The 15,374-nt window shown below is 33.0% G+C and overlaps 1 protein-coding gene across 1 annotated transcript in view; it reads left to right on the forward strand.

Moving 5' to 3' along the window:
• LOC114076885 overlaps positions 1-14,138 on the forward strand; it is a 20,318-nt gene extending 6,180 nt beyond the window's left edge. The window contains exons 3-4 of the mRNA XM_027916584.1: positions 8,688-8,766; positions 13,996-14,138. Coding sequence (XP_027772385.1) covers positions 8,688-8,766; positions 13,996-14,138 — 222 coding nt within the window. The remainder of the gene's footprint in view (positions 1-8,687; positions 8,767-13,995) is intronic.
• Positions 14,139-15,374: the final 1,236 nt, after the last annotated feature.

Consider the following 15,374-nt stretch of genomic DNA (forward strand, 5'->3'; position numbering starts at 1 on the left):
TTCTTGTGATGATGACTTCCAGATTTTGGGGAATTAATAGATGTTGATTTGTTTTATTTAATGAGTTTAAGTCTTCCGCATTGTTTTCTGTTGATATATGTTAAAATGATAAGGGTTAGATTGGTTGGTTCGCTCACATAGGAGGGAAATTGTGGGTGCCAGTCGCGGTCCCGGTTTTGGGTCGTGACAAAGATACAATGCAGAAGCTTAAATCATGAGATTATTGGAAGATGGGACATACCCAATACTGATCTGAATATATATTGAAATTCTATGTGTTAAATGCTAAAGCTAAATCTAAAACTATGTTTTAAAAAGTCTCTAACTAAATAGAGTTGTTGGGACATGTCATCATCACAACTAAAAAAGAAATAAACATGTCCATTGTCCTCAATATATGAGGACTCACCATTAATGTTTTTGAGTATGGAATGAGAATTGATCTATGCGTGATCTAAATGTTGAGAACCTGAACCTACATCATCAATATAATTCAATCTTATATTAATATAATCATTCTCAAGCTATATGAATGTTTAAATACTAATCCTAGACTTAAGGCTCTATACCCTACATGGTCTTTTTATCATTAAGTTTCGTTATTTTTTGTCTGACTTGAATCATCATAGGTTGTGTTTTAAGTGAAGGAGAGAGAGATGACTTTCTAGTCCCTAGTGCAAGAGAAAATTCTCTCTAGTCTCATAAGAAATAAAAGGAGGATTCATGGTCATAATAATTCATACTTCAAGAGAATCCCTTTTTTCGCTTGGTTATGTGACTAGATCAATATATTTGTCAAATAGCAGATTCTCTTCCAGCAAACACGGAGCTTACCCCTGAGCTTATTGATCCAATTCCTAGTAAGTCATGTCTCTCTCTTTCACATAAGTTAGAATTTATGATGATTCAAGTCAGATAAAAATAACCTAAATTCATGATAAAAAGAACATGCAGGTGTAGAGCCAAAAGTTTAGGATTAGTTTTTACACATTTACGTAGCTTAAGAATGGTTATATTGGAACTATAAGATTATATTGCAGTCTCTTAGCTCAATTTAATGATATAATGAAAACACAGTCTCAAGTAGACAAGCAAAAATGAGTAAACCAAAACAGTTAGATTATTTATGTAGAGTGAAAAATAAAGTTGGATTTTTCGGCTACATGACTTTGTGTAAGTTAATTAGGTAGGCATTTTCTGATTACTTTTTCACGAAATTTCCATAGTTATATGATCTTAGTGGGAAGGTCATAATTATATAAAAATTTATGAAATTAACCACTTCTTTGTTTTTTTTCGAGTATATATTGATATCTTAAAGTTGTCGTTCATCCTTGATGAGATATTGGTCTAAGGGTATATTAACCTACTAGAAAATAAGGAATTAAGATGGATGAAATTTCATAGATGAAAAATAAAATTTCATGCTAATTTTTTTTAGCTATGGATTAGTGCAAAAAAAAAAAAAAAAAAAAGAAGAGAAAATTCATGAATGAGCAAGGTGGTTTTTAGTGATGGATTATGATTACTGACAAATCCCATAGCGAATTCAATACTTTTAGTAGTATCTATTACTAAATTAATGATCTCTATTTGGTTCTTTCTAAAATAATTTTGTAAGACATTTTGTCTTAGTAAAAACAGGAAATATTAAGATTTATCAATTTTATTCATGAATCTTTGTGTGTATTGATGGAAAACTGACACGCGTTGCGGCTATCCCATTGGCGTAAACACGGGATCTAGGATCACGAATGACACCAAGCTAACCCTGAGCTGGCATATCATAAGCATACTATAAATACTGAACACAGGATACTATGCAACAACTTAAATTATGAGATAACTGAAAGATGGGAAACACTCATACAAATCTAAATATATAATAAACTTCTAAATGTTAACTGATACTACACAATAACTCAAATGCTAAAGATGAATATAAAACTATATCTAAGAAAGTCTCTAACTAATTCGATTTGTTGGGACATGTCCCTGGAAAAACTGAAACTGAAATAAAAGACTAAAATGGAAAACATGTCTATTGTTCTCAAACTGTGGGGACAAACCCCTAATGCTGCTGAGTATGGATAGAGAACAAATATATGCGTAATCTTAATGCTGAGTACCTTAACATGCATCATGAAAGGATGTAGCTCTGAGTATGCGTCAGTACTTGGAATGTAAGGAGAATGCGAGATAAGAATATAACTGAAAAAATATGTAAGTTGAACAAGGATAACAGAGAAATGACGCATCTGAACATAATGTAAATACTGAAATACATTGAAATGAACTAATCTAAATTTAATGAGGAAGTACTAATTATTAAAATCCTTAGACTGAATACTAAAATATTGAAAACCTCGTCAAATGCACTAGAGTCTGATTGTGGGAGCTACTATTAACCGACATCAAATAACATGAGCTAAACGTGGAGTCCGATGTATGCTCCCCATTGAAAGGACCTAAAATACATTTTCATTCCAGAGTATAAAGGCAGTACTCGTATGATTACTTAATTTGATGCCTAATGATGGGATTTATACTCCTACAGGGGCACGTAGTTTTGACACTACGAGGGTACACTGAACCCTAATTTAACTCAATGCTAAGCCTACTCCAAATTGAAATGTGTATGACACAATATAACTAGATTATTGGAAATGAGAATGCAACATTTAAATACTGACAATGAACATTTAAAACATGATAATCTTATTAGGAACATTATAACAGCTATGTCACAATAATTCATCAAGGTTTTAGAAACTCTAGATCTAAACAAGATATGAAGGATGAAGAATCTTACTGAATTCTAAGGACCAAGTGGATGAAAGGAAGGTACTAGTTAAATCCCACATACAAGTGATGAAATCTATAGAGAAATACTTCAATTTTGGGGATGGAACTGAAGAAAACCTCCTACTTGTTCTTACGAGGAAATTGTCGAATATTCTCTTCTTTTGCTCTAAGTTTGATCAACATAGGTTAAAAGTCTAAATATTGCAAAAGTATATTTTTATTCATAGAGTTTGTACAAATGTCATATCCTGGGAGTACCCCCTTGATGTAACTGGCGTCGTCATCCTCTTTGAGCACAAAGACTACCCTCTTAGTCTACTTCATTACATTTATAGGTTAAAATACGAAAAATTTTAAAAATTTTCATTACTACTACATGGAGATTTACATATACCTTTACAAACACATAATAGTTATATCGAGCATACATAGACCCTTCATATAGGAAGATTACTTAGTCTTCTAGTTTTATTACACGTATATATATATATATATATAGACACACACACACACACACATATATATATATACACACACACACACATACACAAACACACACACACACACACAGACACACATATATATATGTATATATATAATATAAGATAGTTTCAAAAACATGTCTCATCTCATAACCATATACCAATAGTGTAATAATTTCGGAGTAGCCCATACATCAATATAAAAAGACCATGCATAGGTCATACAATGTTTAGTACTCAAAGAAAATGAGAGAAGATAAGAGTCTTAAAAACTAAAACAACTTTATAATTTTGATATTGGCATTTCCCTCGTAATGTGAGGACCTACACAACTTGGATGAATGACAGTTCCAAGTCTTCCTTCAAAGACGTCTCAAAATCCCTTCAATGACCGGAACTTAAAATGTTTGGGAAAAGGGAGAAAATGGGGTAAGTACACAACTTGTACTAAGTATGAGACCATATGCAAACATATCATGAAATCATGATAAGAAATGGGACAATTCATAAAGGTATAAAATTTACTTTGGAAAGCCTAATTCACATTCAAGAATACCATACCAATAAATAAAAGATATTCATTAAATTATAGGCATGTACATCACAAGACCAACAAAACAGAGTCTAGTCAAGGCAGCATGCACATCACATAAATTAACACATAGTCAAAGTAACTCTATAATCAAGTTATAATAGCACAAACATGAATAAGAGTATATTTCATTATAATTAAAGCGGGACCATTACTCATCACCCTCTTGAATACACTTGTGGAATGAATAAGCAAAGCCCTATAACCTTACCTAATCAAGTAAACCTAGCAAGAACCATAACCAATGTCCAACTTCACATAATATAACATGAAGAGTACATAATATCATACTTTAGCAATAGAGACCAAGTACATGGTCATTATAGTAAATCAACATCACATAGTGTCATTTACATGTAAGATCATCATTTACATATTATTTACATTAATAAGCATATACATACATAAGAACATCCTCCTTAGACTTCCCTTAAGGCAAACTAGTGCGATATATAGGTAGAGTCCCATACCCTTGTCTAGACTATGCTAAACCCCTTAGGTCATCTTAGTTAGAGTTCAATCCTTTAGTTCATTTTACCTTTCGGGAACAACTTTCCTTAACCGACATAGATCAAATGGGCTAATGAGAAATCCGGTGTCATGGAATACTACACCAAAACAAGGCATACTACTTGCCAAGGTAGTACCGAAACATGAATATAGCAACTTCGTGGATCCACTAGCTAGTATTCCTATGGGGGCAACATAGATAAAGAACTAGGAGATATAGTTGGGACCCTCCTTATTATGCATGCATTGGAGTCTCAAATCTCAAGAGTACATTAGTGATCCTACCTTTCCCATGTGGGAAAGGACACTCCTTACTCTAGTGCACTCAATGCTAAGTTAGATTCCCTTTTTGAAATTTCCTTAGTACCTTTATTAATAAACATAGCTTAATGTAGGTCATAGGTTCTATCCCTTATATAAACATCATCATCATAGCTCAATAAAAATTGCATGAGTATTGTCCTTTCATTACAATCCATATAAGTGAGCTAAGCACTTTAACATATTCACATCATGATAAGACACATTGCTAAGTTATCACCATCCTTATAATATTTAAATTTTAGAGAACACCTCACAAACCATAGTCAAGACATTTCAATTAAACATCATATCTACCCTATTAATCTTAGTATCATACATACTTCAGTACCACATCATCACTTAACCACAATTAACCATAATTGAAGTAAAGAGTAGGGATCACAAGACTTACCAAGCCTTCTTCATAATCCATCATCAAGGTCTTACCATCAACACTTAACTAAAACCAATAAGGTTGTAATATCATCACAAAACAATAACCAACATGATAACAAGGTTAATTGAATCACTACATCACAATCGATCTCTAGTTCAAAGTTTAAGATAAGAGACTTAGGTCAAAGTCATAATATAAAAAAATTACTCAATAAATAGCATGATAGGACTATAATTCACCCTAATATATTCATAATTCATATAATATCATCATCTAGTAGTAATTCAACCGATAACAAATTCAATTTAACCAACATTACAGAATTCATATCAAGATCATAACCTAAGGTTAAGGGGAATATGTCATCCTCTAAAAACTAGACCAATACAACAATAATTAACATAATTAAGTTAAAATAAATGTTAATCTATTCATAATATACAAAATAAATCATAAACAAATCAATTCACGAAATAAATTTTGAGATTGGAAAAGACCACTTGAAAAGCCAACTTTTGAAGTCAATTTGATGGAACCCTTTGAGGAAAGAGGTCTCAAAGGTGAAAGGAATATCATACCTTACAAATTGATGGAGAAATTCTACCCTTTTCAGCACTTGAACCCACCCCTATCTTGGTCTTCAATGGAGGTCTTCAACTAGAGAGAGAAAGTAGAGAGATGGTAGAGAATTTGGGTTTGTGAATTATCAGAGCTTAGGTTAGTCTAATTAGGTTAGGGTCCTGATATATGTTCTTAACTAACTTAATTAAGCTTCCAATAACCATTAACTAATTAGGTCAGCAATTCAAAAGGCAAGGTTTTTTTGAAGGATAATTATAAACGACAGTAAAAGTAGTAATACAAAAGGCGACATGTTCTTGAAGGTTATTTATATACGGCAGAGATCAGTACCCATTATTGATTTTCTTAATAAAAAATTAAGTTTATTTGTAACTTGTCTTCTATATCCATCGGTAAAACATACATTTAGGGGAAGAAAAGTGTAAAACCGTGAGATTGTGAAGAAATTGGGATATTTAGTAGGAATTTGCAGTGGGGTTTGTGTATGTCTTCAAACAAAGGGCACCTAAATTCTTGATAGCAATAGTATAGATTGATAAAGTGAAATACCTGCAGAGTTCGGAGGAATTTCCAGTGTCATGTTGAACGACTTTATATTCAGGGAAAGAAAATTCGGTAGGCCGTGAGGTCGTGGGAACACGGCGTGCTTCACATCTTCAACAAGAGGGCACAAGAACTGAGAATTTGATGTATGAATTTGTACGGGCCTTTTAGATAAGACGTACGATATTTAAAAGGAGTTCATAAGGCTTCTGTTGACACCATTTCTGTTTTGAGTTTTGATGCGAATGGGTAGTGTTATTTATGTGCAAATATAGATCTGGTAAATAGGAAAATTTTTCCATCGTTTCTTGCACTGTGCAGAATGTGGTCTAGGTTTGAGACACTTTAATGGAGGTTGGTGAGTGAGATGCAGCGCTAATGCACCATTGATGGGTAATTGGGAATTAAGGCACTGGGTATGAGGGTAAGAGAGTAAATAAACAATGTAATGCTTAATTTGAAGAGTGTAGGTTAAGAGCACAATGTTTGGGTTGCGAATTGGCGACATTGATCACTGTGTTGAAGGCAACATGGGAGAAGGATAACATCTATTAGAAGTAATGGGAAGTTGTGCACATGAAGGAGGAGTTACAGGAAGTGAATGAGGAAGATTTGTTAAAGGCATAATTCGTAAGAGGAAGGTGGAAAGCATACGACTTAATATAAGGGAAGTCTATTTGTTGGAATAAAATTTTTAAAGAGAATTTTGGCTTGTGATGACGTCAAGTCACCGGGCTGGGGTTGTCCTATCCCTACTCTTTACTATTTTACAAAAAATTCATAAAACAAAAGTCATCCCTATACATAAGTTTCACTATACATTAGGTGTGATACATCACGGTAGTTGGCAGTTGCATTTAATAAGAAAAATAAACATAAAATTTATTTTAATTATTACGATTCACAAATTTTAAAATCCAAATTTCCGTCATCTCCAACAACTCTCCATTCCTGCCCAAATAGTGAAATATTCAAATTACACGACAAAATTGGTTGATATAGTATGAATGTATTGATGTTGTTGAGATATTCAAGAATTTGAGTAAGCGAGATGAGTCATGAAGGTTACAAATGTGATGAAATTGTTGTTGGACAAATATTTTCATTTACGAATCTCAAAGCCAACATTTCAGCGATGTTGGAGATCAATAAAATTAGAAAAAACATGGAAATTCGATACATGATAGAAAATTACTCACCTCAATTGAAAATTAAGAACGATATGGGTGTAAACTCTATTTAAAGGTAAAAAATATGATTCTAGATTTGCAATGTTTGCATTTTGTGTTGATACTATAGAGAAGAATGATGGAGAGATACATAACTTTGATGCTACATCCAAAGAAATTAAATGTGTAAAAGTTACAAAAATGGCAACCTAATCTCTTGTTGTGGTTGAATCAAGAATTTGTGATTCATATTATATTTTAGAATAACAACTCACAAATTACATAAGTGATTCAAAGAACACAGAGGTGAAGACAAGACAATTGTATAAGGACAAAGCAACGCTCATAGCTATAATCATATATCATATATCATATCATCATATATTAATAAGTGGGAAGCTTCTTAGTTAAAAGTTTAATTACCATTATACCCTTATATAATCCCTAAACAAAACTAAATATTAATATATATAATCAATTTAAGATAAATAATAAATTTTATTTAAATTATTGCATCTAGGCACAATGGTTCAATTTCTTTGTTGAATTACCATATAACCTTCAAACTAAATTAAAATATCGAATTATTTATATACTAATTAATAATTATAATATACTGTACTAAATACCAAAAATAAGGTGTAAAGTCAAACTTTAATAGAGAAAAATATTTCAAAGAAAATCATTAGAAATTATTTCATAGAAAGTTGTTAGTAATTACTTTATATATATATATATATATATATATATATATATATATACACACACATACCTACACCCTAGACATGGCTAAAATGACACTTGTGTCAACACAAGTAAATTAAAGTGAGAATTGAATACAAAAATAAAAAAAATTTAAAAATAAAAATTAAATTGTGAGTACCTAATTGTAACGTTTGTAACAGTTCCGCTGCCACTTAATATTCAAACACCTCGTTGTCTTCTTGTGGCGAAGTTTGATATACTTTCTTGTATATCACATCCAGTAGCGATTTCCATTACATGAGATCTCAAAGCGTTGGCGCTATCACAAGTGATAATAATTGGTGGTTTTGGTTTGTTATTTTAACCAGCTGGTCTTCCTCTTGGTCTTCTACTCACTTCTCCAATAGTGTTTCCTTTGCTTACAAGGGAACCAGATTGATCAGGATTTAAACTGAAGTTATCGTCACGATCTCGTTTATGATTTCGATGTCCGCTTTGTTGTTCATCTTCACTTTTCTGCTGCTGTTGTATGTGATGGAACTGGGCATGGAGATGAGGATTGTTATTCTGTTACTGAACATCTCTTCTGTGAAAATGAGGTGGAAGAGGACGGCCGTGAGCTGTTAATTGATCCTGTTGTTTGTTTTGACAACCCAAAAAGGGATTCAGGAGAAAGAGGTGAATCAACCATACTACAATCCTTTTGTTTGTTGATCTTTTTTTGGCGAGGGTATCTAAAAGTATCTTTTAACCAAGGTTTGTCATAATTATAATGATTTTTAATCGGTATAACTTTATAACGAAGGCAGGCGGTAAAATAATTTTACTGTGTCGGAGTCGTTATTTACCAAAACATTTAGATAATATGTCTGTAACTCAAGATAAGCAACAAATTTTGGAACATAATAACAATATAATGCAAATGAAGTAGTAACGGAACTTAAGTATGTGGTAGATGGACTTAAGCTAGAATTAGTAGCTAATTATTTAATTTAATTAATGTTCTTACAAAACTCTAGCCGTAGCTACAAACATACATTTTGACATAACATATATGCAGACAAGACACACCAGTCCGCCCTATTTATGGGATTTATAAACATAGGTTATATATAATATATATATATACTTATAATTACTCATATCGATACGCTATTTGGAACACCCCTACATCTTACTCTAGGGCCTGAACTACTAAGCTAGAAGATCAATATAAGGGATGTCCTCCGAAAGACAGGAGGATCACCAAGTGATTGTGGAGTGCTAACAGAACCAACGGTGCGCTGCGTGCTGATCCTGGTTACCTGCGTCTGTATCATGAAATGATGCAGGCCAATTGGTATTAGTACATCGAATGTACTAGTATGGGAGTTTGAAAGTTAAACAACACTTAGGCTTGAAAAGGAGTAAGAAAGAACATTTACCTTGTCTCTGCTAAAATCATGATCTACTTACTCATATTCTAAATACACATTTTAAAAGTGACTGCAATATAAAGAAATAATAACTAAAAGCATGTTGTAAACTCTTAATGTATAGAAGTACTCAAATAATATCTGATGTGTATGTAAAAATACAAATATTTGATGTATGTGAAACTAAAATACTTCTATGGGATATTCTCTAATATAAAACCATCACATAAAAGCTATAGTGATGATATAACGTTACTCGGCCCAGGCTGCGCGACCATCCTAACTTTGCCAGAGTATAGGCTTGAACTGCCTAATGATTCCACTAGTAAATTATCAAAAGGGTTCATCTAAAAACTATGATCCTTTTCTACCAATGATTGCTACATGGTTTACTTGGCGACTTGAGTTACTCTAAACACGTATCCCTACATCAGTGCTCAATACTACTACCAATATATATATATATAATTCCAATACACACACACACAAACACACACACACACATATATACATATATATATATATATTTATATTGTCTCTTATGTATTTTAAAACATACTGATTCTGTTATTTGAGTTAAGTGCTCAAAACATAGTTTTTAAAAAGATCTTTTGAAAATGATAATTTCCTCTTTCTTCTATTAAAACTATCCATAGGCTTTGTGGAAGTCTAGCTTCCTTTAATTCTCAAAACGTTGAAAACATAGTTCCCTTATAACATTTGAGAATTTAACTCAACTCTTTACTCTTTCTTGACTTTAAACTTGAGTCTTAAAACAAAGTTAAAATGTTTAAATAAGACTCTTGAAAACCTTTAATAACTTAACTTTAACTTACTTCTTAACTTTCGACTTGACTCTTAACTTCCTTGACATTGATATTGAATTTCCTGTAATGGATTATGGATTCATGTTTTAAGTTTGAGTTCCTGGATGATTCTAGGTATTTATAGATCATTTGAAGTGATTATAATTCATTGGAGGATGTACCTTGGAAGGACCTTAAAGCGCCAAACAACAAAAACTGGACAAAAAACGTCGGGTCGAGCTTACAAGTGGCGCTCCGCGCCAGCCTAAGTTGCTTGAGGACTGATTCTAGCTTGATAGTGGCATGCCACGCGAGGCGTTTGTTGACTAAGTCAAATTTCTGGTGCATTGGAGGCGCGTCGCGCCTTCCTCTACCTCGGTGTGTCAAACAAATTTTACAACTCGTTTTCCATCTCTACACTCTCCAAAACTTCCTACATCTTTCACTAATCGATTGGGACCATTGGTACTATCAATAACTACTGAATTCAACTCAAAATAACTCGAATTAACAAGTATCTAATCAACAATGACCGCCAACAATCCAATCAACAAGAAGTCAAACGTTCTTTCAAGAACTTAACTCCTAACATGAAATAAATCCTCAATTTCGCTGAACTGAAACAAAATGATGTGTGGGTGAAGTAACCCAACACAAAATATCCGACATACCTCAAAGGGATCACCCCACAAATTCCACGCAATGAATTCTTCGCGTTCTTGCATCTTCTTCTCCATTCTCCTCTTTTGTCCTTTGTTTCAAAGCCCTAACTTATTTTCTAATTGTTAAAACTTATTGGGATCAGCTTAGACCCCAATTTATTACCCTTAAAACGAAATTAATAATTTATTTAGGAAAAGACCAAAACACCCTTAACAAATCCAGATTTGGGATTTCCTCTGCACAACAACCCAACTTCTCAAAGTCATATCTCCCTCATACGACCTCAAAAGTGTTCACACTTGGCATCGTTGTAAAGATATTCCTACGTGATCTATATTCATATAAATCAATCAGTCAAACACCTCCTGAGCTAGAAGTTATTGTCTTTCGAAAATGACTATAACTCACTTTTGAAATCTGGAAAATTTTCCAGATTTCCTTACTTATTTCCAAATTTGATGATTCTTATTTTTCTTATCTTAAACATAGTTAATTTTAAGTACGAGATGTTACAATATCTCCCCATTGGTAACATTCGTCCTCGTATGAGAATTCTTTCACTAAGCTAAGGGTAGTAACATCATTTCAGCACTCACAAACAAAAGAAAGTAATAACATGCCTATAAACAATCTTATAAAGTGATAAGAAGAGAATTTAGTACCTTGATCTGCATTCTCTCCGGATTCAAAAGAGATGTGGATATCTCTTCTTTATATCATTCTCAGCTTCCCAAGTTGCTTCTTAAACGAATTAGTTCCTCTAAAGGACATTGACTAAAACAACTTCCTTTTTCCTCAACTTATGAACTTGATGATCCAAAATCTGCATTGGAATTTCTTTATAGGATAGGAAATCCTTAATCCCAACATACTCTGTTGGTATTATCAAAGGAGGATCACCCAAACACTTCTTCAACATAGAAATATGGAATACTGGATGAACCGCTGCTAACTCTTGGGGTAGGTCCAATGATAAGTCACATTTACTACTCTCTTGGAGATTCTATAAGGTTCAATATTTCTGGGACTAAGTTTCACCTTTTTACCAAATCTCATAACTCCTTTCATAAGTGAAATCTTCAGATACACCCAATCATCAACCTCAAACTTCAATGGCCTCCTCCTAACGTCTGTGTAGGACTTTTGGCTACTTTGTGTTGTCTTCAACCTTTCTTTAATAACTTTAACTTTCTCCATAGCTTGGTGAACTAAATATTGTCCTACCAACCCTTCTTTGCAAACTTCAAACCTCCCAATAGGAGATCTGCACCTTCTTCCATAAAGATCTTCATATGGAGCCATTTGAATACTTGATTGATAACTATTGTTGTAAGCGTACTCAATGAGAGGTAGGTGATCATCCCAATTTCCCTTGAAGTTGATCACACAAACTCTAAATATATCTTCTTAGGTCTTCATAGCATGTTCTTTTTGTCTATCTGTGTGAGAATGAAAAGCGGTGCTCAAATTAACTTTTAAACCCACACCTTTCTAGAAGGATTTCAAGAACTGTGCAATAAACAATGCATCTCTATTGAAATAATGGAGACCGAAACCCCATGAAGTCTTATCGCTTCTTGAATATACAACTTTGTATGATCTTCGGCCAAATAAATAGTCCTTACCGGCAAGAAATGGACAGACTTTGTCTAATTCTTTTAAGAGCACTTGTGTTTAAAGGAATTACATTTGTTAATTAGATAAAGTGTTTTTATTTCTAAAAAATTAGATAATCAAAGTGTTTATCCGTGATACTTTATTATTTCTCTATAATTTATGTGGTTAAATGAATTAAACTTTTTTATCCTTTATCTATAATTAGTAATTAAATGTATTGAACTATAAGTAAAAAAGATTAATCTTTCCTCTTCCAAATATCTAAGATCACTAACTTCTGAAAATTAAATTAAATAACTCTTCAACTTTTCATGTTAACCGACAAATCTCTAGATCTATATAAGCATCATGGAAAAGTAATTATTATTTACCAATTGCCTCCTGTTGATGTGAATCATTAGGCAATTGTGTGTGTGTGTGTGTGTGTGTGTGGGTGTGTGTGTGTGTGTGTGTGTGTGTGCGTGTGTGTGTGCGTACGTGTGTGTGTGTGTGTGTGTGTGTGTGTGTGTGTACTATAATTGGGATGATAAAAAAGTTAAAAGTTGAAATACAAATTCTCTTTTATAGGTTGAATAGTCATTTGAGTATTTAATTAAACACCAATCTTTTAATTATTGGTACTAAAAGTAAATTTACTTATATACTAATAATATTTCATTAAAATGAAATACATTCTCACTCATTAGTTCATTAAATTCAATGTGCTGGATTTGTTTTCATATTCCACAAATATTCAACATTTAGAATTCCTTTTTAGTATTTTACTTTTGTAAAAAAATTTGGTAATAAATATAAATTTTAACTATTAGCACTTACAAAGTCCAACTGACGGACATATCTATGTGGTAAAGAAATCATTTAACTTTTTCTTGCTCTTTTTGGAATTTAAATTATTTTAAATTTTATATACTATGTTTCATTCATTAGGAGTTAAGCACTTGATCATAATTAAGACTTTTGAATTATGATTGGTTATAGGAGAGGAGGTATCATCAAGAACTCTATACCTTATATATTTCTTTTTAGTAGAAATATTGTTATAATTAAAGTCTTAGAAGGATATGAATAATGTATTTTTTTCTTATTTGTTTTATTTTTTTGTATTCTTTACCGATTTATACTTCTTTAAATTAATCTTCTATGAAATTATGAAAGTTATAAGTCTATTTTTATTAGTGCTAAAATTACTAATTTATGACCTTTATATTAATTTTTTAAATGTATTGTTATAATATTTTCTTTCTTTTATCATTTTCTTGCTGATATAAGAGTGTAGACACATAAATTGTATAAATTCGGCCCAATAAAATTTCAAGGCCCATAATACAAATCTTGGTATTCTGCAGCATTGTTGGAATATGTTTCACCTAGAACAAATGAGAATGGTAAAATTATTTGTTTTGCAGGTATCAACACCACTCCTGCCCCTGCTCCATCTCGGCGTGCAGATCCACCAAAGAACTATGTCCATGTCGACAACTCTTCAGTAAAAAAAGCATATTCATCAGGTAACTCATTTAAAGATTACCATTTTCCGGGAAGAGGGTGATCAACATGGAAATTAGCAAGTGCTACTACCCACTAGACCTATCTTTTTGAAAATCGATATAGAAGGTCCATTGGTTGTCGAGCAAGAAGTTTTTTTTAAAAAAAATATTCTTGACGCTTCTACAAGAAATTATTGGTGGTGGCCCAGTTAGAATATGACAACAAGAAACAACTACTCTTGAAGTCTCAACATTGAATTCATGAAGACTCCAACTTTAACTGTCAAATTCGGCAAGCCAACACGTCGATAAGTCTCTAAAAAATGAATACATATTCATGAATACATAAACGCTAGTTGTCAAATTCGGCAAGCTTACACGTTGACAAGTCTAAAAAAAAAAGGAAAAACATTCATGAATACTTGAAGTCTTGTCGCCAAACTTCGGCAAGCCTCCACGCTGACAAGTCTCGAAGTAAGGGGCATTTAGAGACACATAAATTCTATTGATTCAAATTCATACAAAATTTGAATGAAATCCATTTTCATTTGGGATGAATAATTCATTTGGGCTTTACAAATGATTAAGTCTATCTAATTAAATTCAAATCCAAGGTCCATTTCACTTTGAAACCCAAACCCATGCCACGTGTCACAATTACTAGTAATCCGTAACCAACAAAGTGACGCCACATGTCGAAATAAGGTGGTAGTTCCTGTCAAATACAAGAATGAATCACAATGATCCAAGTGTCAAAATGACATCCTTTAGCCAATCATATGAAACCTTGTCCACCCCCTACAACTATAAATAGGGGATGCACATGACATTCTAGGGGAATCAAGAAAACTCTTCAAAAAAAAATTAAGCAAATTAGAGAAAGCTACAACATCAACCTCACAACTCTTTGAAGGAGTGGTCAACAGAGTTCTTGTAACGACCTGTTTAGTCGTTTTGAGCAGCAGATTTTATTTCTGGAAAATTGGATGAGGAAACGGACCCCACGACGGAACGTCACAGGCACGACGGACCGTCGCAGGGTCTCGTTTCAGCATACTTAGAAATTCTGAAATTTGGTACTGAAAATCGACTCTCTGTAATCTGTGACGGACCTGCAGGACGTGCCGTCACATCCACGACGAGCCGTCGTAAGCTCCCGTAGCAAAACACTTCAACTCTTGAGAAATTGGTACGGGAAACGAGTCTCTGACCGTCAAGACGGAGGTGCAAGACGGACCGTCACAGGTGTGACGGGCCGTCACAGTCCACTTGGATTTTAGGATGTTGCGACGACCTAC

Source organism: Solanum pennellii, chromosome 4 (genome assembly GCF_001406875.1).
Source record: "Solanum pennellii chromosome 4, SPENNV200".
Lineage (NCBI taxonomy): Eukaryota > Viridiplantae > Streptophyta > Magnoliopsida > Solanales > Solanaceae > Solanum > Solanum pennellii.